Genomic DNA, 27,265 nt, shown 5'->3' with positions numbered 1-27,265 from the left:
GTTACTATAGCACTGACACTTCTTTTTCTTTTTTTATCTATCAAGGTCGCGTTGCGTTGACCATATGTGCTCGTTACCGACGTGCGCTGCGCTTAAAAGAGGAACAGCTCCGCGAAGACGCTTGATGTCGCACGGGTGCACTGAAATCTTGCTGCAACGTGAATACCGCTGTTAGCATTCAGCAGCGTTTTAAAACCTGACACATCCCACGATTTGCAAGCTACGTCGGCTCGTAGTATAACGTATTCCCTTCAGTCGTGAAGGAACGAATGCGGGGAAGCCAGCTCACCCGCCCGCCGCTTCTCCTCCGGCATTAGCGCGGCCGGCATTCGAGATAGTGCGAGAGTGCATGAGTGCATGCGAGACATGTGGACCCGTTGCACGGGCCTCGATGCTGACGGCGCGCCTTCTGTTTCTCTCTTGTCCGCAGACGAGCGAGACGCGATCCAGAAGAAGACCTTCACCAAGTGGGTCAACAAGCATCTGATCAAGGTGAGTGGGCGATGCTCCCCCGCCGCCGCTGCAGCGACCGTGTAGCGGACGCCTACTTATCCGCTTGCCCCCTTCCTTTCGTTCGTGCATGCATTGAAGTCGGCCGTGGCCGACAGAATGGCTCTCTACTACTACACATGCCTGTCTCTCTTTCTCTCTCTCTCTCTCTGGCAAGCAGCACTGGACCTTCCTGGAGGTCAGTATTTCTCTACCGCCTCGCTGCCTGTCGCACGTACTCAGCGGGCGGTATCCCTTCGCGGAATGCCCACACTTCCTTTTTTTACTTATTCTTTCGTCGGTCGGGGGACAACGCGGCCCACTCGGTGTAGTACTACTCTCTTAGGTTCGCCGCCGACGTGTTCCCTTCGCTGCATTTTTTTTTTTCCATTGCCTTGTCGTCCTTTGTTGATGGTTTCATTTGTCGCAGCGCGCCGTCGTGTAGTAGGGCGCGCGCGCGCTCCAACGCCGTATAGCGGTGGGGAGCGGAGGCGCGATGACGCCGACGACGTCAGTGCGCGCGCGCTCTGCGTCACGCGCGAAGGATAAGTGGGCGCCTTGTATCGCAGCTCGGTTTTTTTACGCCGTTGCGTACCGTGGGTGGTTCTTTGGTCGTGATACTGAACATGATACTCCTAGACACTCCAGGGTACTCCGACATGATAGCGCCAAGCTCGCGTTACCCAACTGCGCTGCCGTATCCCGACAGTTGTACCTGAAACCATTGTGCTTCACAATGGGGCTACCGTAAGAGCGGGCATGTTTCTGTGCCGCAGTACGTTAAATCCTGTTCGTTTGGCCGTATTGGTGGTAAAGCATCGTCACGGCTCCTCGATCAAAACGCGCCAATCGAGCGGACGAGGCGCCGCACAGGTAGTCAGCACAATCTTCGACTTTCACGAAAGGATGTCATTGAATTAATAATCCCGACATCCTCCTCGTCCCAAGTACCATTTCTCCGTGCAACCCATCTGGCGCGATTCAGAGACCGAGATCTGACCACGCCATAAGCGCCCTGTCATAAATTCCGGAAGGAGACGCCCCCCTTTTCAGCCCCCCTGACGTACATCCTCAAAAGGACACTGGTGAAGAATGACGAGTAGACATGTATCAATGAATGGCGCCTCTGCAATACCAAAACGTCACTCTTACCCTGAGAAGAGGCTTTGCTGTTATTATTGTTATTTGTCTTGAAGAAAGACATACACTTGAGAGGAAAGCGAGGAGCAGGCTGCCACCACGCGCCTTCACTCGAGAATAGAGGAGGCAGAAATGGGAGAAGGAAGCACGGAGCAGGTGTCACGCACACTGCAGCAGCCCACGCTACACTGACGGAATGTTAAAATGAAACGATGTGTGAGGTTTTGTCATTTGAAAACAAAAAGGAATAAGTTAACAAACGGGAACCTGATAAGTCAGTTCCTTCTGTAAAAGTAACTGGAACGCGACGAGCTTGATCGCGTCGAGACGCACAACTACTGGGGCATACAAACATTCGTCGAGTGTCGTGTATACCCCGCAGGCCAAGGAGATGATAGGCGGGCCTCACTATACCTGGCGACAAATTTCTGTGGCAGCACGGCCAAGGCTACGGAGCCGAAGCGCGTAGCCTTGGCCCTGCTGCCACAGAAAGTTGTCGCAGGCGACGGACGCTGCGCAATGAAAACGGGACAGCCAGCTAGAAAAGACGCGACGAACGACGACGCCGCATTCCCGCGCGCCAGCTGGCCGTGACGTCATGGATTTTTGATAGCGTCTGCTCAAGGTCGGTATTTTGTAGCGATGCCTTTCATATGCTAATGCCTTTTCGCGCTTGCATGGTCAGTGGCCAGAGCGACGGTCCGCTCACGCTATCAACGGGATCAGCCGGCCGTGAGCGGTGGATGAAGACTAGTATAGAATAAAGCATAACGCATCGCTACAAAATACCGGCCCTGGGCCGGTATTTTGTAGCGATGCCTTTAAAGTAATAATGCCTTATTGCGCTTATCGCGCTTTGTCAGTGGTCAGAGCGACGGTCCGCTCGCGCTATCAACGGGATCAGCCGGCCGTGAGCGGTGGATGATAAGACTATTCCAAAATAAGTCATAAGGCATTGCTGCAAAATACCGGCCCTGATCTGGTTCAATCTGGTAAAGCCGGAATGCGCCACATTTTAAAAAGACCTTAAGGCTTAACGTGGCACGTTTGTAGAACGTGTTCGCCAAAATGTTCAAATACAACAACATGTGCTTTGAAATCCGTAAATTCGCGTTGACGTGTCCTGGCGCTGTGGTTACGGCGTGAAAAATCAAGTACAGTTCGGCCGTCATTTTATTTCCGTATTCCGTATTAGTGGACCCGTGTGCGCTAAGCTTTTGAAAGAACGCTTTGCCGTTTTTTTTTTTTTTTTTAGGTAGCCTCATTTGTCTGTCCTGATCAGTTATCCAGCAAATATATAGAGTATTATCTTTTGTTACGAGCCAGCAAAGCCTAATGTGCAGCTGTACGACAAAGATTGCGCTTACGCTCAACTTCCGGCTACGGGAATCTAGAGCAGGTAATAAGTGAGGCATTACAGAAGGTCGAAATGGGCGTTGTTTCTTTGCGCGCATTTTCGCTAATTTCTTTATTTATTGATACACGATAATAGTCGGGGTAATTAATCGAGGAAATATTTTGCATGTAGCATTTCTTTTCCCGGAAAGCTTACGCCTTCTGGGCTCAGTTTTTATATATACTAGAACGAACTAATAGGTTGATTGATATATGTTTGACTGTAGCGAGATAGCTTGATTGCGAGAAAGCATTGGCGGTGCATCGATGGCGTAGTAGCCGTGCAGTTGCTGTCCTGCATGTTTCGCGAGTGCATTATTGCGGAGTGATCTCTCGTACGATACACGGTGACGTTTGGTCGAAGGTCGCTGCAGCGGATCCCAGCGGTTCGGAGCCTCGAATGCGGCCGAACCTCTCTAATTTCGAGGCGGCGATGACAAGAATGGAACGGCTGTGTCGTCTGCTAGCCCCGGTTGCGTGCGTAATAACGACACGCGTTATGGCTGATTAACAGATGTCTTTATTCTGGCTGCAACTTTGGACCGCTGCCCGCGCTCGACGAGCCGTAGCGAGACAGATGAGGCTTCTCGAGTATATACGTAATTGCACCGAGCTGCGCTGGCGCTTTCTTTTTTTGCCCGTGTGCTCCGATTGAGAGCGGGAGGCGCAGGAAGGGAGGCGGGCCTCATTTGCATGGCGCGATGGCAATTACGCTTTTGTCTCGCGGAAGCACGCCACGGGCCAGCTTAAACGCTGTATACGACGTGTGCGCCGGCGCCGCTTTATGGATGCAGGCACGCAGACAGACTGTGCACGCAAGTGCTTATCTACACTGCTTTCTCTCCCTACATAACATTATTATTTTTTTAATATACAATGAGGGCTGGCGCTCAGGGCACGAAAACGGCGTATTCCTAAAGGACTGAGAAGGAATACGAAATAAATCAAAGAGCGGTGGAAAGTGTTTGTTTGCATGGTTGGTTGGGTGAGCTGCGCAAGATCACACGTTTCATTTTTGGCACGTATGCCGGAAGTCCAATTTGAACCCACGCGGTGCACTGTAAAATATGATAATAAATGACGTGAAATGTTAAGTGTATCGTGGCAGCCCTATGTCCAAGCATTTGACCGTCAAAATGACTGCAGGCCGTCATGTTGTAAGGCTATACACCACGACATATACTACACACGGCAGCCAATCGAATCGCGTTAAAATCACGAGCATTTTTTTTTTTTTTTGTATGTGGTATTTGTGGGTCTCTCCTTTCCTCCTTGTTCACGGCGATAGAAAAGTCTTCTCGGAATGACGCCGATGGCTTGTCAAAAATGACAAAAACATGACCGTTAAAGTGGCACTGGTTTTTACGGTCTGCACTTTGGCGTTTTGTTGCGTAGCACGAGGTCGCGAGGTCGATTGCCGGCCGCGGGGGCTGTGTTTCTGCAGGGACGGAACTGTAATGCGCCCGTGCCATTATATACGGCGCAAGGCCGGATGAAAAAAAAAATTAATTGTACATTATTGAGACAGGCGAGAACACGTTGTTTTTAGGCAATGTCACTGTTATGCAGAGCTCATGCGCTTCCGATTTTACTTGTTCTTTCTTTATGTGGGTATTCGAATCTTTTAATCTGAGCACGATATCTTGCACTTCGTGGCTTTGCATGCCATGATTAAAGTTCGTCAAGACACTCCAGCTTTCGTCGCGCGCGCACGGCAAAATGTGGTCGACACAGTGCATTTCTATAGACCAAAAATATAAATGTGTACGAGGGTGTCTTAAAAATCGATGCCGCGTCTGGCGAGGGTACGCTGAAAAGAGCTGCAGTCGGTGTTGCACTTCATGTTATCGCAGCGCTTGGTATATTTAGGCCTCAGTTTTCATTGTCACCCACGCAAAGTGCGGCAGATTGCGCTTTTATCGCGTGCTGTTTGCAGCGTTTCTTTCGAGTGCGGGTTGTACTGCTATCGGGGCAAAAGTGCCCAGAACGCGCGAATGGCGACCGAATTGCTTCGCTGCGTCATCTGCCGGGATCAGGTTATCCGGGTTCGGATTACCTCTGAAAATCGCATCAATGGCCCACTCTCTTCGCAGACATGCGGTTTTTCTAGCTTATCTAGTGGCGTCGTGTTTGCCGCGGAGTGCTTGTTAGGACGTACAGTTAACAGCTGCAACCAATTCCTGGCAACGCATGCGAAACAGCGTAGGTGCTTGCTTTTAACTTCCTTTGGCGACCTCATGGCCCGCACACAGCCCTTTGACCTTCCGTAGTTTTCTATATCTGTCGATACCCATAGAAGACACGTAGAAGTGTCAACTATAGCCAGCACATGGTCCACTGGTCCCTATAGCGACGCAGTTTCGAAGAACGTGGAATATTGTATGTATCGCACGTGCCTGCACTCAGCTCGCTCCTGCACTGCAACCGATTTCTGTATCGCGCGCTCCTGTGCCGTATACGTGGTTCCCAAGGCCTGCATTCTTGGAGCGGTGCCGTGCGAGGGGCATGGTGCTTCCACACCAGCTGGCCCAGCAACCAACGGTTCTACGATTCGTAAGAGAGTACCGACGTGTCTGTCGCCAACCATACCGTGACCTCAGCGTGAGTGCCATAAGCAGCCCAAATTAAAAATGCACAGTGTTGAAGCGCCTCTGCTACAGTGTGCAGCCGTCCCATATTGATTGTACGGATTGTAAGCCCATTTGTGCGACGTCATGGTTAGGGCGCGGACGCCTCGCGTTGTCTAGGTGTTTATGGTCTGCGTGCTTTGAGCCGTGACGTCACGTGGGAAGACGAATTAAGTCTGTGTGATCCAATAGTGCACGCGGGCGACGCGTGGCTCGGCTGTCTTAATACTTCTAAACATGTCTTCAGAGGAAGCGTCAACCTTCCTAGATGACGTCATATTCGGTGGGAGGAACCCTTCTGTTACCTAGGAGATATCTTACACACACTCTCCGCAGTCGCGGTGGAGGTCGAGAATGTTCGAAGCTGTAACCTTTATCGTTGAATACCGTGCGGCGCTCCATATATCCCGCACATCTTTGTCGAAAAAGTCGTTGCACATTTGCTTAGTGCCAAGCCTGGCGCACCTTGGAGTAAGATCATTTGCACACGGCACCAACCGTCGGGTACGTGCGCTTCTATGCTGACTGTCGACCAGCCGCGAACGCCAGGGGTCATCTCTTCCAGGGGCTGGCACGCTTCAATGTACGCTTAAAGCTTCACACGGATCGCTGCTTTTGGTTTCAGTAAAAGCGCGGCCGTGCCTAAACACGAATTTATTCCCTACATGTTTAGAAGACAGACAATGAAGCCAGGAAAAGGGGTAATTAGCTTTTATATTTATTTGAATTATAGAAATTATAAAGAAAATGGGAATGAAAAGTGGACGAATGTGCTTTACGGTTAAGCTACGGCAATCCTCTCGTCCACTCTCGTGTGTGTATGGTAGGTAAGCCTCGGGAGTGTTGGCCAGCCAGTTCGCACTCTCGAACAGTCGTACGCGCCAATAATCGGTTTTAGTGGATTGGTCCTGGCCGTCTGCGCGCAATGCAGCCTTTAAGACCGGAGGCCGGCGAGATTCAGAGGTCGGCGCTTATCAGCAAAGGCCCGAGTATTACGCGGTGATGGCTGGCTTCCGACGCCGCTGCCTAGCGTTCAGATATGACGGGTCGCCCAACTGCAGTTTTCACCTCATAACTCGGGGCCACTGAGGCAGAGTGCGCGGCACGAAATGAAAGAGCAGATGATGCTGGCTGCTTGGAACTCGTAGGCGGGAGCTTTTTATTTGCGCGCCTTCGTAGTGCGTAGTTGATGTGTGCGCGCGCGCGTGCCGGCGGTGTGGTGCGTGTGCTGTGTGTGTGTGTAACGACGTGTGTTCTGTCGTTTATTCTCCACGCTGCCCCCGGAGCGCAGACGTACGCGTGTCTGCACGTGTGCAGTCCGTGCAGCGCGTGCCACTCGCCCGCCGTGAGTCTCGTTCCTTACAGTATCTGACCCTCCATCTTCCCGCATGCTCTCTGCCTGCCTCCAGGACCCGTGCCAGTAGTTTAATGCGTAACGCTTTTTTTTTCTCTTTTTATCTGCTGCCTACCGGAAGCAGCGAAAGGTAAGCGCGCTTCGCCGCACTGTCTTGGCGTTCGTGTGTGAAGCTTGCGAGCGAGTCGTGCCGCCGAGGCGCAGCTGCCATTTCTGCTGAAAAGTTGCCTTCGAGCTCAAATGGGAAACGGTCGCGCGTACTCATACTCTATCTCAGTAGTTTTTTTTTTTTTCAGCACTGTGGAAGCTGCAATACATTTTAGCCAATAGGAAGGTCCGTCAAGATGTGTTCATCCGCGTCGTCTGCTTAGCGTCCGCTTGCCGTCCTGTCGATACATGCTCCACGGTTGGTGGATTGACGCAACAGATGTTTTGGCGTTATAACCGTAACCTGCGTTTACATGAATGCGACAGCGGGTTCTCGCTTCATCCATACGCATTCTCGGCAGTTCGCTTGGTCTTCTTAACTAGTAATAAGGGCGAACGCCCTCGTAAATGTCGTCCGCTCGGCGTCTATTTGGCGTTCGCTAGCCACCGTCACCACGTACCACACTAAAGCGGAGCAGTGAACAATTAGGCCTTGATAGCGTTCCGCATCGCCTTCGCATTACCAGTGTTAATGCTGTGGCGCCATCTGCTAATTGGAAAGGAAACCACTTTTACGGCTCGGCACTGACGCTGTAATCTATAGCAGCGCCAAAACAAACAGATGATCTCAATAATAACGACAAAACATACCTGATGCTTTGCATTCAGCGTGCGAAGACACCAAGCGATGATGAATTTTACCATTTCTATCTTGCTGTCAGGGCGGAGTGCCATTAACAAGTGCGAATTTGAATGGAAGCAGTTGGTCTAGGTTGTATGGGCGCTACCGTGTTGCTACGTCTATTACGGTTACCGGCGGTAAATCCCACATTAATTCGTTTTATACGACATGCATGCGCAAAGGGCCTAACGTGTTACGTGTCGTGTATCAAGCAAAAATAAAGATATCTATTACCGCCAATAATCAGGCAGTTGCGCCCGCAACTATACATTACGCATCGCAAAGGTATTGACTGTGTGCGCCTCCTTCGGCAGCGCTGTAAGTTACTTGTGAGATAGAGCGTAGGCACCTGGCGTTGCTGCCCGGCGTATTGCTGAAGCGCTGCTTGTGCATCTGGAATCATGAGCGCTGACTTCTGTTTTGTGAAAAGTGCAAAAAAGGTCAGAAGCGCGACTCGTCGCATACTGTATACCTTACAAGTTTGTGCCGATAAACAATTTAATGGAGCATTAACGCCTTAACCTTATATAATAGCACACCGGTGTTCCCTGAAATTGCATTTGCCAATGGGCTTTCCGAGTGATTTTTTTTCTTTCTTTTTGATTCCCGTATGTTGGTTGTGCCGAGAACAAGAAATGATATTTTCACACATGTCGACTTAGTCATAGGCATAGATTTTTTTTTTTTTTTTTTTACCGTTGTAGTCACGGACACCGCGTTTGGTTTCGATTACTGCTGCGCTATAAATACTACTACTACTCTTACTACTACTACTACTACTACTACTACTACTACTACTACTACTACTACTTCTACTACTTCTACTACATGGGTGACAGTTGAGATGAGGCGGCTTTCCGAATTTTTCTTGTGGCGCATATTCTTTTCTCGCATGATGAGCCGATTCTCGAGGCATCTTTAATTATTGGAAAGGAAAGGCTTCTGCCCTCCTTAAACGACTCCGAAGTTGATTCTTAGGAAACTTGCGGTTTCTTTTTTTAAATTTTATTTTCGCCATTCGCGCACAGGCCAACAAGCGCGTGGATGACTTGTTCGTCGACCTCCAGGATGGCCACAGCCTGCTCTCGCTGCTGGAGGTCCTCTCTGGGGAGACGCTGGTGAGTATCACTCCTCGCTATACGCAAAATGATTTTTTTCGTTGCTCAATCGATGCGGCCACGTATAGTTTGGCCCGTGAACATGCTACGTAATTAACCTCGTCGCACTTACTTTGCCTCAGAAAAGGTCCTGCCTTTTGCTTATGCGCAGGACGTGTCATTCAAGTGCAAGACCGTTAAATTTGAGTTTTTGAGTGTACTGAAGTGTGGATGACAGCACCATTGCATTAATAATAATGAAAAAGTGCTGTTCTGTGCGTCATCCAGTGTGGCGAATCGGTTCGGCACCACTTTTCTTGTTGGACGCCAACTACTATATAGGTTATCTGCAGCGCCGTATAACGGGACATGCCCACTTTGGCCTTCTGCTGTCCTTGCGCGGTGCGTGCCCCGTTCTAAATTCATGAGAGTTGCGTTGGAAGTAATGCAGCTGAAAGGGATGAGTGTGGTGCGACTTTTCTGCGTAAATTGACGGGATTTCTTTCCCACGTGCGTCAAGTATTGAATTGTCGTGCTTTAGAGCGCCAAGGTGCTAATTCTGGTCCAGGCAGGGGTTAATTCCGTTGCAGTTCGACAGGAAGTGGCTGGGAGGCGTCTGCTGAAACGCTTTTTCTCTAATAAGTATCGCCCAGCTGTTCCCTCATGTGACTGTCGATAAGACGTATGTTATAGACACGGTGCGAGACTATTTCTTTTTTCTTTTTTTTTTAATTTGCACCTCGATCTTTATTTTGTCGTGAACGTACTTGGCAGCGGTGATGATACCCACACCATCCTGTGGCAGTGATTGCCGGCTGTTCGGTCGGGACCACTGGTTGCCTGAATGTTAGCGATTTTTTATCAAGTCGCGTATCCAATGCTTCGTTACGTATAGCAGGAGCAGCCGATGCGTGCGTAGGCGACAGTGTGAAAGTTTTCAGGCTACAAAATTCGCGCAAGTATAGTTATTATTTCATCGCGTCTTCAGCGCGCGCTCAGACAGGAATTTAGGGAAAGCATCGCGTGGCACCTTTCGACTCATTGTCTGTGATGATCCCCCGTTCCAAATAACACTTGCGTTGTGGGCGTGTGCGTCATCGAGTGCAGGGCTTCAGCGATATAGCTTAGCTGCGGCGTGTGTCGGTTAGCTGCCAGGTCAACCATTCAGTTATACCCGTGCGTGCCCCCCGCCGGTTCGTGGCCTTGCAGCAGGCAGCCGTGCATGGGATGAGCCGTGCGTTCCTGAATAGAGTCCGCGAAGTCGGAAGCTGTGGCGAATGGTTTTCGCCCTGTCTGCATCCGGCCGCCTGTCGCACGCGAACTGCGCGATATCGCTTACAATATGCAGATATATGTATAGTCTGGATCGGAGTTTCACTTCCGGTTCTGTGTACGTGGAAATCAAGAAACAGTAAGGATATTGATCTTTCCTGCATGGTATACTGGACACAGTCGAGCAACGGTACAGAGCTCAGGCTTTACGGGAGCAATCGTGGGTTTCACTGCGATTACTACGTGCTCCCGATCGCAGTGCTTTTGACTGCACGCTTCTGGCGTGCGCCCAGTGTTGTCTCACCGATTCTCGCAGCTTAGCACTAGCCACCCATCAACTAATAACTATAGTGGACGTGCCCTCGTTATATAAGCGTACAGTGTCCACTGTACGCTTACAAACGACCGCTCTGACCCTTCGCCTAGCTTCACTATAGTATATGTTGCTTTGTCCCTGTAGGATTTGCAGCCTCTTGAGAATGGCTGTTACTGTTGATCAACAAGTATACGTTCACGGTATGTCTTCGAGAGCCGCTTATTTTGCTTTGTCGATTTTTTTTCTCACCCGTTTTTTCCAATCCCAGCAAGACGGGAATGTTTTAATCCCGCAGCTATATAATGTTCTCATTCCTGTTTGGCTGTGCCACTGTTGTTCATCGGCTTTCGCGGCGCCGTTCTCTCGCCAATTGTCGTTGCAGCCCCGCGAGAAGGGCCGCATGCGGTTCCACATGCTGCAGAACGTGCAGACGGCGCTCAACTTCCTTCGCTACCGCAAGGTCAAGCTGGTCAACATCCGCGCCGAGGACATCGTTGACGGGAACCCCAAGCTCACGCTGGGACTCATCTGGACCATCATCCTGCACTTCCAGGTCAGCCACGCGCATACAGTCTCCTTGCTGCATGGCGCGCCCTCTGCGCGCGTTTCCATAAATGCCGAGTTCGTCGAAAGGACCACCGACGTAATTGTGCACTGCAGCTGCTACGTGTGCCGGTCACGTGGTGTGATGTATATACGTACAGGATAGACCTGGCGACGTGGACTTTTTTTTTTTTTTTTTTTTTTAAATCCCGAGAGCACTGTCCTCTCGAAAGAGTTTGGTTTTATCCCACGGGACGTACTGTTTGTAGTGTGACTTTTCGTTTAGACGTCCGTTAACGACCGAGTTGAGATGCAAAGTGAATTACTTGGGAGGCCGATTCGGAGTATGTACGCATGCACCGCTTGCGTCAAGGCCGTGCACGTTTCGCTCCTCTTGGCGGGAGGTCCCGCGCGAGTGATTAGTCGGTACTCGCTTCGAGGGCCGACTAATCTTCGAAATGACTGCGACGCAGCGTTTAAGCAATTACCTCTTTAGCGCAGCACTCGCCCGTGGGGCACTCGCTGCCGATTGCGCCGCGCGACAATACGCGTTCAAGGGAAATGCAACGAGGCCTATAGTACGCGCATGCGCACCAGTGTCCACGTAATGTCTTGTTGAACCGTTTGACATTCGTGTCTGGACCGAAGTTAGCCGGGGGGGGGGGGGGGGGGGGGGCATTACTGCTGCTATTCGCGATTGGCTTGTTCAGAAGCCCCCTTCCGCCTTGTTCTGTTGGACAGTAAGCTTTCTTTTTCAAAGATCCTATTCATTCCTTATCACTAGTGGTAGCGAGTGGCCTGTTGTTCGCGTTAATAGAGGCACGTTCTCATGCGACACAATGGCGAAGGACAGAAAATTAATGGAAAATATGACATTATTCCTTATACACAGCACGGGCCGCTGAGAAATGTTCCAACGCTATACCTGCCGCCGTGGCTGCTGAGCATGAGTTCGAACTTCTGCCGCGGTAGCCGTACTCTGTCGGAGCTCAGAAACCCTTCGGTGCTTAGATTCAGTGCTTAAGTGAACGCAGATGGTCAAAATTAATCCGGGAATCTCCATTGCGGCCGACCTGCTGCATTGGTATGTTAAATAAACGCTGTCGTTCAATCTGGGGAATGGGAGATGTCATGTAGTGACTCCGATTAATTCCTCTCGCGTATACGTAACCTATCATGAGAGGGAGCTATCGTATTAATTTGCATTGGTCGGCATGCTGCCTCTGCGCGGCCAGAAATCGATCCCATGACTTCGCACCCGGCAACGGGGCTTCGTAGCCGCTGAACCATTCTGGTGGGCGTGCCTTGTCCTGAGGAACTGGACCCGCTCGCCTGGAATGATTCCTTTCACGTGACATGTCGTTGTGGACTGCACGCTGGGCTGAAAGTGATATAAGTGTGCTCGGGCATCGACGCGAAGCGAAGATAAAGCTGGCGCGGTATAGAGCGCCTGCATGTGTGTTCCTTTCTTCACGTCCAGTTGCGCAGGTCTGTATTGCAACTGATGTTACTGAAAGTGGTTACAGAATATATAGCTCCTATAGATTATAATGACGCCAACGCTTAGGTAAATGTAGGCTTAACGCATTCAAGGTTGCTGTTTGATGGGCAGATTTCCAGCTGTGAAGAATGAATATTTAATTAACCTCTCGTACAAGCGTACTTTGAGTCGTTTACTGGCTTTGATGCCCTAATTGCGAAGACGCTCAGCCGTTCGCTCATGGACGCTGTTTGGGCCTACGAATGTCGCTGAAGACGCATATTTGCTTCGTGAAGCGGGTTGTAATGGAATTGATGCACAGTTAGAAACTCATTACAAAGAAGAAGAAAAAAAAAAGCGAGCGTTATAGCTGACGTTTTCCAATTTCGCCGGCTTAATTTGCTTCAACATCCGATTATTCGTCGTTCGTGATCCGAGTATATTCAACCTTTTTGGTCGAAGGAACGCTGGCTGTTGCGACCTACACAAACAAGCACGCATGCACAGGCATACTGCGCAGGCCTAAAACCTGCGTACTTAAAGCGTTCATCATGGAGAAACCAGCGGAAGGTTTGTGGTCCAAAGGCCTAAAAGAAGTAATAAAATACTGAAGCTTGTTAAGCTACTCTAGTCGTTTACTAGTCGGCCGCAGCCCTAGAGCCTTCCACTTTTAGGCAACTTTTACTGTATCTGATAAATTGATAATTGGTTATAGTTTCACGTAGATGTCACCGTTACATAGCCTTCCGGTCGTGTAGCATGCCTCGGTGCGTTGATATCTAGGTTTGATAGGCGTAAGTATTGTTTTTCGGTGATTTACGCCGACGTCTACTCTGCTGCAGCCTCTGAAAAATTCACCGCAGTTTATTTGCCACCGAAAATTTGGTTTGACAGCAGCAGATGCGTGAAATGTGAACCACGCCCGTAGCGGACGGCTAAATGTCGAACAGGTGTTCGCACCAGACGGCGTGTGGGTGTCGCAGAAGTCAGTTGACGTTCGTTAACTACCGTCGTTCAGTAGCCTTCCGTTGCACGTGACCAGGCAGCAATAAATCGTAAGCGATCGCTGAGTTCGCTCGTGAGTAGTTCGGCCTCGAAAAGGAACGCGCCCCACGCATTGTTTCTTGGTTCTTATTCTCGCGAAAGTGCCCGCTGGGGTGAGCGCGGTGTTGACTCACTCACGCCTAGTGCTCTCTCCGTCATTCATCGGCGCCGAGCAAAAGGGTTCTTTGACTAATATGGAATTCACTCGCTCAAAAGGGTGAATTGGGGTTGCTGCTTTATTTCCGTAAGTGCATCATTCCCCCACCACCCCGAGAAGCACTTATATGCTGTAGCGAGTCCGTGCTTCCTTGTGGCGCCAGTCAGGACTTGTTGCGTGCGCGTGCATACGTTAGTTACGTCGCAATGTTCACAGGGCCGGTATTTTGTAGCGATGCCTTTCCGATGCTAATGCCTTTTCGCGCTTGGTCAGTGGTCAGAGCGACGGTCCGCTCACGTTATCAACGGGATCAGCCGGCCGTGAGCGGTGGATGATAAGACTAGTATAGAATAAAGCATAACGCATCGCTACAAAATACTGGCCCAGTTTGCTTGAATCTAGTATAGTGCTGCGCAGCACCATAGACGCAAGAGGGCAAGCTTTGCCCTGCGTGTAGGTGCACGCTTTGAATTCCAGTCCATTTTTGCATCCATTTGCAAGTGGCAGACGGTCGTCAGCCTCGTTGCAGGTGGTAATGAACGAAGTCGACGAGGGATTCAGGTTCCATAGCCACTGGCCGTCGACTCATCGTCATTGCGCGGCTAGCAGTTTAGGCTCCGCATTCTTCCTGAGATAAACATGCGCGCTTCGTGCCCGTTATCGCCCGAGTCTGTCCGGCGCTCAGATAAACAGAAGGGAGAGGACAAAATATCTCAAAAAAGTATCGCAAAACGAGCGGCGTCCAGATGCCGGTGAGAGGGAGCGGCAGTCCGGCCCGGCATGGACGGCATGCTCTGCAATGTGTTTAGCGCGCGCTCACACACGGTCGTGTGGGCTTGTCGGCTAGTTGCCGCCGGCTGCCCAAGTCGGGCAGTCGTAGCTGCCGCGGCGACCGGGCGTGGGCTGGCGCCACTGTCGCGCCATAAAAGGCGTTGCTCCGCGGACGGTACGAACGAGCGTGGGCTTCGCGCCGAGGTCGGTTGGCTGGGCCGACGTCGAGGACGTGCTAGATGGACGACGAAGCGTCGTCTGAGGGTGCCCGTAACGTGGCTCCCCCTGGCGGAACTTCTCGGCAGTGGCGGATTTGCGTGGGGTTGTGGGAGCGAGAGGGGGAGAGGCCGGGAGCCGGCTGCGCCGATTGTACGCACAGGAAGGTGTGGTAGGTGAGCGGGGGAGAGAGCGAGGCGGGTCGTCGCGGCGGCGGCAAACCTGTTTGAGGCTGCCCCCCCTCCCACCGTAGCTGCTGCCGCGTCTGCCGACGCCGGCCGAAGTTTGCTGAAGTTAGATCGTGCCGGCGCTGGGCGTCGGACGCTCGCTCAGTCAGTTGTGCGCGATGTACTCGTTCGTGCGCGGCGCACGGCTCTACGTGAAGGGTAGCCGCGACCCGCGGGACCCCGACGATGTGCCGGACCCCGGCGACGACCACCAGCAGCTGTCGACCACGAGCGGCGGCAACCGCACGCAGATGGCGTCCGCCTCGCAGGAGTCGCGCGAAGTGTTCCGCTCGTCGCACGTGCGCTCTGGCCTCAAGACGGTGCACACGTCGCGCGTGGTACGCAAGACGACCACCATGACGCGCGGCGAACAGAGCCAGCTGGCCATCGAGCAGGAGTCGACCACGCAGACGCCGCGCCTGCTCGAGAGCTCGGCCACGCAGACGCGCAGCGAGAAGCGCCGCGGCCACAAGGTGCGTAGAGCCACAGGTTGTGTGCCGGCGGTGCGTGACCGGCCCCGGCGGCAGCGCGCCATGGCTTCTTCCGGCGGGTTTGCTGCGCGCCGCGCCCGCGAGGCCGCGTCGAATCGGCGGGGGCCCCCTGTTGCACTGCCGGTCGCGTTCCTCTAAACACCCGGCGCGGTTTAGTTGCGCACTTACTCGACGAAGCGTCCGGATTCCGAAACGGGACGAGCGAACGCCGGCCGGGGAGAGGCTGTCATTGAACCGTACTCCGGAGCCTACCTGCCCATCCCACCGCGCCGGCAGGAGGCCTACTTTATGGGGCTGCCATCCCTCCGCTTTCGGAATGACGACCGCTTCTTTCGCGTTGTCTGCGAGCCGACGGCGGAGCCGGCGATTGCGCTGCTGCTAATGCTTCATGTTAAAAAAATGCGTAGCAGGCGATTCGGTTTCGCCTGGGGCGATCGCCGCTACCAATGCGAAACCGGCAAAGTTCTGCTCGAGCTGCTGTTCACCCCCCCTCCTGGGTTGCCTGGCAAACGTGTTCCCAATTGTTTACAAAAACGTCGCGATCGCTACGCTGAATCGGCACAACAGGCGTTAATAGCGTCGCGGAAAGCTGCGTTTGCTCCTGAGGTGACCATCCTTCGTCGTTGCGAAACTCGGAATGTCCGCAGCAGCTTTGTTTACCTCTCCCCGGTGCGTGTAAAGTAGTTTCTAGTTGTTGACAGCATATTTCGCCGGCCGTAGCGTTGGTTTCGGGCGCAGGTGCCGAATAGCACCCGCCCCGTGTGTTTCTTCAGGTCGTGCGTGAAAAGAGAGGTTGCGAAACAACTCTGCAGGTACACGCTACGCATTGAAACCGGTCGACCGCCAAATTAATTAAACGGCCGCCGTTCGTTCCGCATAGCGTTCTCTGCTTCGCCACGAGCGTCGTCGTCCCGTTCCTTGTCACGGGGAGGAAACCCGGCGCCTCGCGCGAGCCTCCTCGTTCGCGGTGCGTTTCGCCATTCGACAACTTCGCGACAGCATAATGCTCGCTCTCTATCAAAAGACTCGTGCGTGTGTGTTTCGACTCGGGCGCGCGCGCCACTTGCACGGAGCTGTCGCTCGACAGAGGCGTGGCTTGGTCCGGAGCTCGGCTTCGCATTGTTTGGGCCGTAATTTCGCATCCGCGCGCCAGGTGGCAAAGACTCCGGCTGCTCGACACCCGTGACCTGTGGGCTGCTGCTGCTCTTCTTGACGCGTCACTTGTCGGGGGCGAGCGTGGCCTTTGCCCGACGCGCACCGTTTGAATCGCGCTTGGGGGCCTCTGAACGTGCTCGATTCGTGGGTTCGATTCCCCGTCGCCTCCCGATGGAGCGTGCATTACGAAACCTTTTGCCGACTTAAACATCTGGCTGCACGTTAGAGAACCCCGAGAGGTCGAAACTAATTCGGAGCCCTTCACAAGTCTTGGTGCTGGTTTTGGGACGTTGAAACCCTCGTCAGTTAGAAGTGAATCGCGGCTTTTGATTCGCTTGATTCGAAAGTTGATTCCTGATTCGTAGCTCCAAATTCAGCCAGGTGAAATTGACGGTTTTCTCGCCTGGTTCGTGCAATAACGTGACATTAAAAGGAACAAGGCGCCAGCCACAAAGGGTTTAAAGGACGTGCCTGGTTCCATGGGCAAGACGTGTTCGCTAAGCAGTATTGCCATAATTGTTCCAGGCCAGGTGGAGAGATACCAGGTGTTCCGAAAGCATGTCTCGCGTGTGGCGCTATTAGCACGGAGTTTTCCACCGTCGGAATCGTAGGCGTGGCCTCGATTAAGCATATCCTGCCCCGATCTGTGCTCCGGGCCGATCCGCGAAGCGGTATCGCTCCGGCGGGTGGCTTTTTCTTTCTACGGAGTCAGATCGCCAATAGTTATGTCAGCCCGGGTGGGATGTTGGCGCTCGCTTCAGCTTGCGTGATCGGCTCGCGTTTTCCCCACACAACAGCGAGTTGCGGCAGCTGTCACGGTGGGAGAGCGTCGGAAGTGAATTGAGGCCGTCCGCTCGAGCCCACGCTGCGGGGAGTGTGCAATGTTATAGCGGGGGCGGCTCTGTATATACGCCGAGTGGATTGCGCAACAGCGAACAGGTTTTTTCGCGGTTGAAAGATGCGGGAACTGACAACCATTGAGCGGTCAGGGTTGGTTAGCAGTCGAGGGTGGCAGGCAAACATTCGCGAGCGCCATTGACGAGGCGAGGATCCACCGGAACACGGATAATTCTCCCGTTTTCGATGAGCCTTCCTTTCAAAGTGATGGAACAGTCGGTGACAAGATGTGGCCGTCGAGGTTGACGAGGTGTCAAGACTCGGGTGAGGTTTGGTTAGGTGAGGGGGTGAGACACGGCAGGCAAACATTGCACGAGCACCGTTGACAGAGGGCGTGAAGTTGGTTTCGCATGTCGCGCGCCACCGTGAGCGTTTCGCTGCTGGCGAAGTGCCAGAAACGGCCACCCGTACCGGGATTTCCTTTCTGGTCCGTTTCTCTTTGTCTTGTATGTACCTTCCACTTGTAGATCGATCTTGGTTGTCTGGGTGTCGTTGGCGTGGCTTTCGCTTCAAGTCCGCTTCACGGCATCGTCTTGATGTGTGTGCAGACGGGCCGCATAGCTCCTCCGTTCCGGGGGTGTCGTCTGAAAAAGACCCACGCGCAGTCTGGCGCTGTAATGGTTAAAGGAGCGCCGGGCAGTGGGAAGTTTCGCTCCCGTTGCGTTATGCATGAGAGAGAGGGTTTTTGGCGAGGCATTCGGCAAGTGTGAGTCGAGCAGACACGTAGCCGTGCAGCAGATCCGACCGCCCTTCACCTCGGAGCGGGTGCTTCCTTTTGTGTGTGTTTTGCTAACCCGAAATGCGACGCACAACTTTTACAGCGTCACCCTTTAAGAGCTCGTCCACGCTTTTCTCGGTCCGCCTTCCGTCCTTGCGCTGTGTGCGAACTCTCAAAGAATCTGTGCAGGCCTCCCAAATAGAGGCACAGCGGGCCGGAACTTTGCAGACAATGGGTGAACACGCTGTATGTGCGAAAGAGAGTCCTCAACATGTCTGGTAAAATAGTAAAGTTCGTAATTAACCATGTTGAAAGGCACCCCGAATTGAATGTAGACGTCGTTGGCGATTTTTAGGGGTTGTCAGCTGACGTTGTTAGTCAAGGGTAATACGGACGCCGACCAAAACATATACGTATGTCTGCTAAGAGTTTGCTAAATCTGAAAGTTTTTTTAAAGCGATAGCTTTGTTTGGCTCTTCCTCCCACTTTGTTGATTGTATGTTTCTCCGTTTATGGGCGGGGAGTCGACTTGGGCCACTCGGTGTGTGGACGCTGCTGTCTTGTCGAGCAGACAAGTCACTGGGTATGCGTTAAGGACAAGAATGAGATCGCAGAAGGTCTTACACTAATGGTGCATCTCTACAGCTGACAAAGGCCCTGTAATATGCTTTTAATTAAAGGCAACTTGCACGTCATCTAATGCCATGGCTGAAGTGAATCTACGGGATGCGGTGCACATGTTGGTGTTTCTGCTACCTGATATCATTCAGGCTGTATAGCGGTTATGATTGAAACAAATCGCACGCAAACAATTGTATGAAACTGAAGGCGGAGGGGTCTGTCTAGTATCTCACTCGAAGCGTTTAATGGCTAAATGAATATAGAAAGCACACTGAATGGCCTTCAGAAAAAGGGAACTCTTAGTTGACCACGAAGGTGATTCCGTTCGCGCCTGCAGTCTCTTAAGGAGCTCCTCAGAAATGAACACAAAGTGGTTTGGCCAGATTATTTAAGCGTCTTTGCTACGCACGCTATGCAATCTCCCACTTAATAAAATGCTCATTGTAGTGAATGGCCTCTTCGTCCTATATTACGCAAGGCGAGGTGCTGTGCGACGTTCGATTAGTAATCAAGCAAGCAATCTGACGGTTATCTAGCTCGCCAGATCGCTCTGCACGTCCTTCTTTCCTTGCGGCCACACTGAAACTGCGATTGTCGACAGGGAGAGCCTAATCGGCCACTATAGCTGCGTAGGCGTTGTACAACGTACACGCTCGCGCGCGAGTGGACTCCGGTGTCCCACGATTTTCTTCGGCTCCCATTTTTGGATCGGAATTGCGACACGCCCCTCTTGGCCAAGGCGACCTTGGTAGTCTGTTCTTGTTCAATGGCGTAGCAGATGCGTGCGCAGCGAGTTGCTCCGACGGTCTGTTCGCGCAATTGTGTGCCTGTCGTTATCTGCTTGCGATAAGGGCGCCGAGTTACACATACCGAGCAGGCAAAAGGAGAAAAATACTATGCTTATCGTTGCAGAAGTTCTCAGCCAGTTGTCATCCGCTTGCGCACACGCACACAGATTTTGTTTTGCCTTCCGAGCTAGACTGGGCCGGTATTTCGTAGCGATGCGTTATGCTTTATTCTATACTAGTCTTATCATCCGCCGCTCACGGACGGCTGATCCCGTTGATAACGTGAGCGGACCCTCGCTCTAACCGCTGACCAAGAGCGAAAAGGCATTAGTATCGGAAAGGCATCGCTACAAAATACGGCCCTGCTCAGAAAGTTGGCGCTAGGTTGTGCCATTCCGCCACATTATTCGCGCTTCGTAGCCTCCACCCATCGAGTCCACAACTTGCGTATTCCAAGAATCCTGGCAAGGAATACAGCATGCATCAACTCCGAAAATGTGCGTTCGCTTGGTAGGAAAACTTTATTTGATAACTGGAGAGGCTAGCCGAGCGAAAAGCTTGGCTCTACTACAAATGAATTGAACGAGGGTGGTTGCTTGGGCTAGTTGGTAATTCACGGTAAAAATTCATTTTTTTTCTACTACAGGTTTAGTACAGAGGAAAGAGCGATAGGAAAGAAAAACGCGCACGTGTACTCGCACACAAGCTTGTAAATGTAGGCAACATTGAGCACGGCAGTAAACAAAATGTGTTCCCCGTCTCTTGTCACCCCTGGCAGCAGCAGTACACATCCTGGTTGACATTATATCGAAACAGCAGCAACATATAGCTTAGGAACGTAGGTATAACTAAATTTCCACAGAAAGCCACGATACGTACCGTACCTTTCTGTTCTCTATACTGCGTGTACACGTTGTAGAGGAGTCCAGTAAGTTTCTCGGCTCTTTGACATGCCACGTTACAAGATGCACGGAAGCCAGCGAAAAAAAAAAAAAAAAGTACAGGCAACTTACGAAGACAGAGCCGCCGAAGTTCTGGGCTTACAGCTGTTCTGTTGCTCAACTATAGCCTAACTTCGCACCCTGTTGATGCGCACGTTTACAACTCGAGCGCTTTCCATACGCGCGCCATAGGCTCTTAGTGGGTGAACATGTAGTAGATTGCGCGCCGACACATTGTCCGCGGCCCTGTCCAACAATCAGGTATAGGCCGTAGCTTCTGTAGAACGTCGCGTTCAAGCGTCGCATTTCTCTTTCCGAGAAACTAGCAGTTGCAAGCCCAGCTCTGTCCTTTTTCTCGGGTCCTTTGCACTGGCTTTATATGCATTCGTAACGTATATGGTGCCGGGGTGTTTCGCGCCTTGTACTATTGGGGGCGGGAAAGGTCTCGCGTGGCTGGTGTAACGAACGTACCTCGTTTATTATCATTGTTTTGTTCTGTCGGAATGCGGCCTCCACAGCCGCGAATCGAACCCTCGACCCAGCAGCAAGGCACGCGGGTGTCGTTCGTCGCTCGTGTTACAAAATCGTGACTTCCGGCAATCAGTGCGATATCGACGATTTGGCAAACGGAAGCCGGAGCGCTCTTACCCGTGTTGTACGCTGTGCAGCAGGCGGGGTGTAAACGCATAACTGGTCTCTTTTTGTTCGCATCATGTGAAGAGATATAAGTGGATGCGTAGCTTCTGCAGGCTTACATAGAGAGAGAGAGAGAGAGAGAGAGAGCACATACATGTATAGGGCTGCACCAGCAGGGGCCTATAAGGGAACAATAAATGATGATGATGAAATGCTGACCTTCTATAGACCTTTTCATCGGGCGAGGAGGAAAGGGCGCGCGACGAGTCTTTCCTCCTCTCTGGCTTGTGCGAGCCGGCGCGGCTTGAATGTGTTGCCGGTCGTGCGCTGCGGAACGATCCGGAGGTGTTTTAGCTAGTTCTGAGTGCAATTTACGGGATGCCAGTTCTTACGAGGTCGTCGAACAACCACTGTGTAGCCTTTAGGTATCTAATAGCTACAGTATCTGGAAATTTCTCTTGGATGTGCAAAAATGCGACGCGCATCATCAGCCGCGGTGTGTGTATGTGTTGTGAACTGTGTTGAATGTATCGGTTTTCACTCGACGAAGAGTTGTTCTAAAACATTTGCATCAGCCACCGGCATCGTTCTCACGCATTTTAAGTCTAGTAGACTTCAAATCACTATGTCTACGCTAGCCTCCTGCAACATGCCGAATGCTCTGCTCAACGCAGCGAGCACTGCGATTGGCAAACCAACATGATACAAACAATTGCTTCGTGCTTAGATCGGCATTGCCTTTTTTGCCCTGTAAGGCACAATATACAAAGGGGATCGCATAAAGAGAATCCAACTGCTATTTGTAAGGACACAATTTCCGTAACGTGGGTGAATGCGTCGTAAATGACTGAACTTAGGAGACTGAAAAAAAAAAAAAAGTTCATATGTCCTTATTTTGCGGCAAAATAAAACAGAACACGGGATAACGACGCAATAAGACTCCACATGGTCGTGCCGCATGTTTTTACCACTTGGACCATACGCTGTATAGAACAGATCTATAACACAGCGTTTAGTACTGCCTCGGGCGCTCGCACAGTCTGCAGCTGGTCGTTCGACCACTCGAAAAGTTTGATTCACACTGTACGATATACGGTTATTATTAACCAAACTATTTTATTTGTAGGCGGAAACCTTGCCCAGCAAACAAGGCAGTCGTCCAGTGTATTTATACACATAACAACTGTCAAAATAAACAGCACGGATTATTCTCCAGCAGAATGGTACTCACGCTGTTAGGATCGTCAAATGTTTCGTAATTACTCGTTGCAGCTAAACCAGAGCTTAGAATTACAGTGCTGAGAATGCTGCAGTAACATTCGTGAAACGAATTTTCAGAAATACCTAACTGATATCCGAGGCTGATTGCAAGCTCAAACAAACGCGTGCTCCTCGTGCTGCGTGCTCCGTCCGCCCTAACACCAGCAGTTACTCCAGCCGCTTAATTACTTCAGACTTAAATTCCTTCACTATGCCTCACAGGACCATTCCCCACGTAGAAGACGCCATTTCATGCTAAATAGACGGCGCGAGTGCGAAAAAAATCCACCAGAAACTGCCGCCGAGCGTATACCACAGCATACAACACGGGCGTTCGCCCAAGCCAGCATGCCAACTGCCCATAGATGGCGCCACTGCCTACGCAATGGCGGCGCCCATGAAAAACGGTCTATATACGCTGAGCTGTCTGAACCCGGTCGCCATGATGGGTTGACAGATGCAGCATCACAGTCACCGAGGGCAGGGGTTTGCGTATACGCTCAGGTAACGAGCAACTCGGCCGTAGTTTGCACACACAGGACACGATATCCGGTACACGCATTTGACGTTCTAAGTGTGATCCATCAGAAGCACATTGTTCTCTGTGATATCACGAAAGAGCACCGCTCGCTCTCTGCTTCCAACGTGATCTCCTGTAGCCAGTCACAAGCTTTCGAAAGAGGCCGGTGTCCAGAAAGGGCTCGAAGCATGTCGTAATCGCTTCGGGTGAGGGTAAATTTAGAATTTGAAAAATAATCGCCGAAGGACGTGTAGCGTTTCATCGGATCTGTGCAGTCGCATAATTGCCAGCTCTCCTTGGTGAAACGTCGGAACGGTAGTTCTGTTTGCCGTTTCGGGAGCCTGCGCTATTTATTGCATTCCGCGATTTCCAGCGGTCGTGGAATATGGCATAATTCACCTTGACTAACATGAACAATAATGGGAACCATAACCACTTATTGATCCCGTTCTATGTCATCAACTTCTTGGCGAGTACTTTCTTGGTTTGAACCTTGTCTACGTGAAGAGCAAAAATAGTCGCAGCACATTTGAGGGATCCTTGTTGTTCCAAGCCGCACGTTTGTTAAGTGTGCATATATGCTTGTGGTGCGTCCGTGGTACTACATACTGTGGTGAGCTGCAGAGCTCGAGAGTTCGATCCCGGTCGCGGCGGCCGCACTTCACCCCCGTATAATGCAATGACGTGCGTGTGCTTAGACTTATGGGTGCACGTAAGAGAATCCCATGGAGCCGAAATTATTTCGGAGTCCCCCGCCAGGGTATGCTTCATAATCAGGTTGTGATTTTGGCACCTAAAACACTTTTTTTTTTTTTACCCGCGTTTCTGGGAGCTTTGTCACCGGAACAAATAGTCGTCCCGACAGGGTGTAGTGGGGACTGGGGACTTTTTAAAATTCCGGACGGTCTCGGTAAACCCCGGGCGATTGGTGACCATACGAGTCGCGCGGTACATTTGCCGGCGCAGTGTTGATGATCACCTGCGTCTTGACTCTTCCACGCTGATAGGCGCCTCATGCGAAATGCCCCAAGGCTAGTTGATTTTGTTGGATTGCTACACCTTCGCAAGTTTATGTAGACTGTCTATAAAAAGCTTAGAGAGCTTTTTCTTTATTGACCCTTTTCGCGGAGCAGTTCGTTTTAGAGAAACGAGATGGCGCTCACGGCGGCGCGCCATACCTCTCCTCAGCGACCGCGCACGAATACGAAACCATTACCGCTTCTACCTTGCTTCTGTGCGATCAGCTGTAGGAAATGCAACTGAGTTTTCGCTAACACGCTGTGCTCCAATCATGCTAGATTGAATCATGTAGGTTGAAGACGTGTGCAGTACTTGGCTGCAAAAATAGTGACTGGCATGTTAAGGAATAGAATGAATCTGCGTGGCCAAGTTCGTGGACCGCTGCTGCAACTGTCCCAACGTGTTACCGGCACTTCGGGATGTACGGCTTTCCTCGAGGATACAGAAATTTGCTCATCCGCCAGTCTTGTATCGCTAACCTTCAAAGAAAGGGTTTCATCCCCAGAACGTCGGCAAGAGTGAGTACCACTCGTTAAACAATGACAAAGGGAGTAGCGCCGCTTCCTGTCATAGTAAGTTTCGCCCACGTTATCTATACACATCTGTCCCAAATGGCAGGAAAACTTATGCCCACTCTATCGCCGACGTATCAAGAATAAGTGAATGGGCGCACACTTGACTATATGCGCACTGTATACGCGCAAGAAATGACAGGCTACACCTATGGCGCACGAATGGTCGAATTTGAATGTTTCGTGACTGTCCACAAGAGTAAGCAAGTTACTAGCTGTAATATATATTTGCTACAAGGTATTACAATGTACAAAACAGCTACGTTTCAAGCCTTGTGCGCAGCAAGAACAAATCTATCGGAACTGAGCACACCCGCGAGCGATTAGGCAAAAAATAGTCAGATAGTGGCCGCACCGAGGAACTTCACGGATTCAGAAACTGATATGCCACTGCTTCAAAATATTTGCCGAATAAAGAACAAAGAGCAAAACACAATAGTCCTGACTGAATTCATAATCGGAAGCTTGGATAGCTTGGAATACATATTTAGCCCCGCTTTTAGAACAACCCCATATACACTGCTTGCGCCGTTTGGACATAGCTTAATCAGCTCCGAAAACGCTTTTGCATGTTCTCTGAAGCTGTGATCAAAACTTTGTGTCGTCCACCTAGTCACCGTATATGATATCTCCGAAAACAGAGGTTTTCTAAGCCGCGCCGGCGTCATACACTTCCATTGTAAACAAGGAGGCAACGGAGGCAGTTGAGGCAAGCAATGGACGCGTCACCACGTGATCAAATATGGCAGCGCCCATGGGATCGCCGCGAAAAGGGTCAATAGTCTACACAATATAGTCTACAAAAAGCCCTTTGGACTTACCGCCTCGCAGGCTTTGTTGGTTCAGGCTTTCTACCACGTTGTATTCCAAGGGAGCCAAAGATGAAACTGAAGTTTCGCGATCTTCTATACTGCGCCACAACTTTCGGAACGCGGTTCTCTGGCAAGGCAGGTGGGGAATTCCCCAAGGCCAAATAAGTTTGGGAATCCCTGTTATCAACATTTCACCGCGAAATTCACGAAAGTAAGAATTTTGGAAGAATTCTGTTATCAGCCTCGTCTGTTTCTCTCGAGTGCATTAAGTAATCGCCAGCTTGCGGCGCGTGAATCCTGCGGCTGTGCGCGCTTTCCAGCCATCCTCGTCGAAATTCTTTTGATCGTCCAACCCTGCGAGAATAATAACACTTTATTGACATAACAGTTTCATCAGGTACCAATACATGATAGGTCTGACAAAGCCGCATTGTGCTTGAAGGGCAAAGCCGACAAGCAGCGTTTCCCTATATAGCGAAGTTTACGCTATAGCGGATCGCGACGTCAACTCGGACTTATAGCCGTTCGCGCGTCTCGGCGGCCGCATCCAGCCAAGGCCGATCGTGCGCGTCGCACCGCACGCACCTGCTCCAGTGGTCACGCCCGGGCCCCAAGGCCACCCGGCGTCTCTTCGAAACGTCCCATCCTTCCGCGGTCTCCGAATATCCACTGCATACCGCGACGCCATGTATGTCTGCACAAAGGGGTCTGGGAAATAGTAAGACTATTAAAATAAAACAGCGACGCTCGCGTGGACCATACTCGTCGTGGCTTCCGGGGTTAGCCCACCGTCTCCTTTTGCGCACGACGCGAACAATTGAAAGGGAGCGTCGAAAAGAACGAATCAAAGAGACCGCTTTTTGCGCTCCCTTTGTGTGTGTGTGTGCGCGCGCGCGTCGTCAAAAGGCGCCCCGGAAGCTGCGGGGACCGCGACGTCGGCGCGCCGAACGGTTTCGACACTGCGGACGCATATGCGGGCCGTGTGTGTACAGATAGAGCTACCTATGACTGGGACCTCCCCACCCCCCTCTCGCCTCGACTCTTTTTTTTTTTTTTTAGTCACTTTCGTTTTCCTCGTTTCCGCAGAAACGTGCCGATCCTCATTACGCGGTAGCGGGGCGAGACATCTTTCGCAAGCAGTCGCTGTTCGTGATTTTTTTCTTATTAGTACTTCTCTCTCTATTCTTTTTCGCGGCCATATCTGCCGTGAATTTAACTTCCCTCGCGAAGTATATATATATATATATATATATATATATATATATATATATATATATATATATATATATATATATATCAGTGGCGCACCGACGGGGGGGGGATTCGGGGGTTGGAACCCCCCCCCCCCCTGAGGCCGACTTAACCCCCCCTTTTGTTTAACCCCTTTTCTTACGCATTTGAGTACTGCAACTAACACGCAATCGTCTGCACACTCGCAAAAAGCGAATTTTTTTGACAATTTCCCGTGCAGAAATCGAAATTAGTGCTGTTTAGATGGTATTGGCAAACTGTCAACCCCCCCCCCCCCCCCCTGGCAGAGATCCTGGGTGCGCCACTGATATATATATATATATATATATATATATATATATATGCGGGAAGTTTGTGATAGTGGAATGGGAAACCGTCCGCGGTCGACTGGCGCGAAATCTGAATGCACTCGATATAGCGAAGTGACGTTTATAACGAGATATTCCGCGACAACGAGAGAGAGAGAGAGAGTAAACTTTAATGGGAAAAGGAAAATGTGGGTGGAGCCCCTAGTCCAGGGCCCCACTGGCTTGAGCGGCTCGCTCGGCTTGGTCCAGGAGAGCCAGCTGACTGTCCTGCATGTTCCTCGTCCGCAAGCCATACCTCCCACTGCCTTAGAAATTGTT

At 51.2% G+C, this 27,265-nt stretch overlaps 1 protein-coding gene across 15 annotated transcripts in view; it reads left to right on the top strand.

Annotated features, from left to right (window-relative positions):
* The window catches only part of LOC119466304 (dystonin), a 228,329-nt gene that overhangs the window by 89,193 nt on the left and 111,871 nt on the right, over positions 1–27,265 (top strand). For 14 of the 15 annotated variants that reach the window (XR_007464073.1, XM_049657593.1, XM_049657591.1 and 11 more), the window contains exons 2-4: positions 431–492; positions 8,863–8,952; positions 10,902–11,072. Coding sequence is in view for 14 of the 15 variants with exons in the window: in XM_049657593.1 (XP_049513550.1) it covers positions 431–492; positions 8,863–8,952; positions 10,902–11,072 (323 nt within the window). In the remaining variant the exon portion in view is untranslated. Of the gene's footprint in view, positions 1–430; positions 493–8,862; positions 8,953–10,901; positions 11,073–14,978; positions 15,431–27,265 lie in introns of those variants that run through there. The other variant, XM_049657596.1, reaches the window with a different exon arrangement.

The sequence above is a fragment of the Dermacentor silvarum genome, chromosome 10 (genome assembly GCF_013339745.2).
Source record: "Dermacentor silvarum isolate Dsil-2018 chromosome 10, BIME_Dsil_1.4, whole genome shotgun sequence".
In the NCBI taxonomy this organism is placed as follows: domain Eukaryota; kingdom Metazoa; phylum Arthropoda; class Arachnida; order Ixodida; family Ixodidae; genus Dermacentor; species Dermacentor silvarum.
The sequence above is the reverse complement of the archived record's forward strand: the minus strand, read 5'-3'. Positions and strand labels throughout refer to the sequence as shown.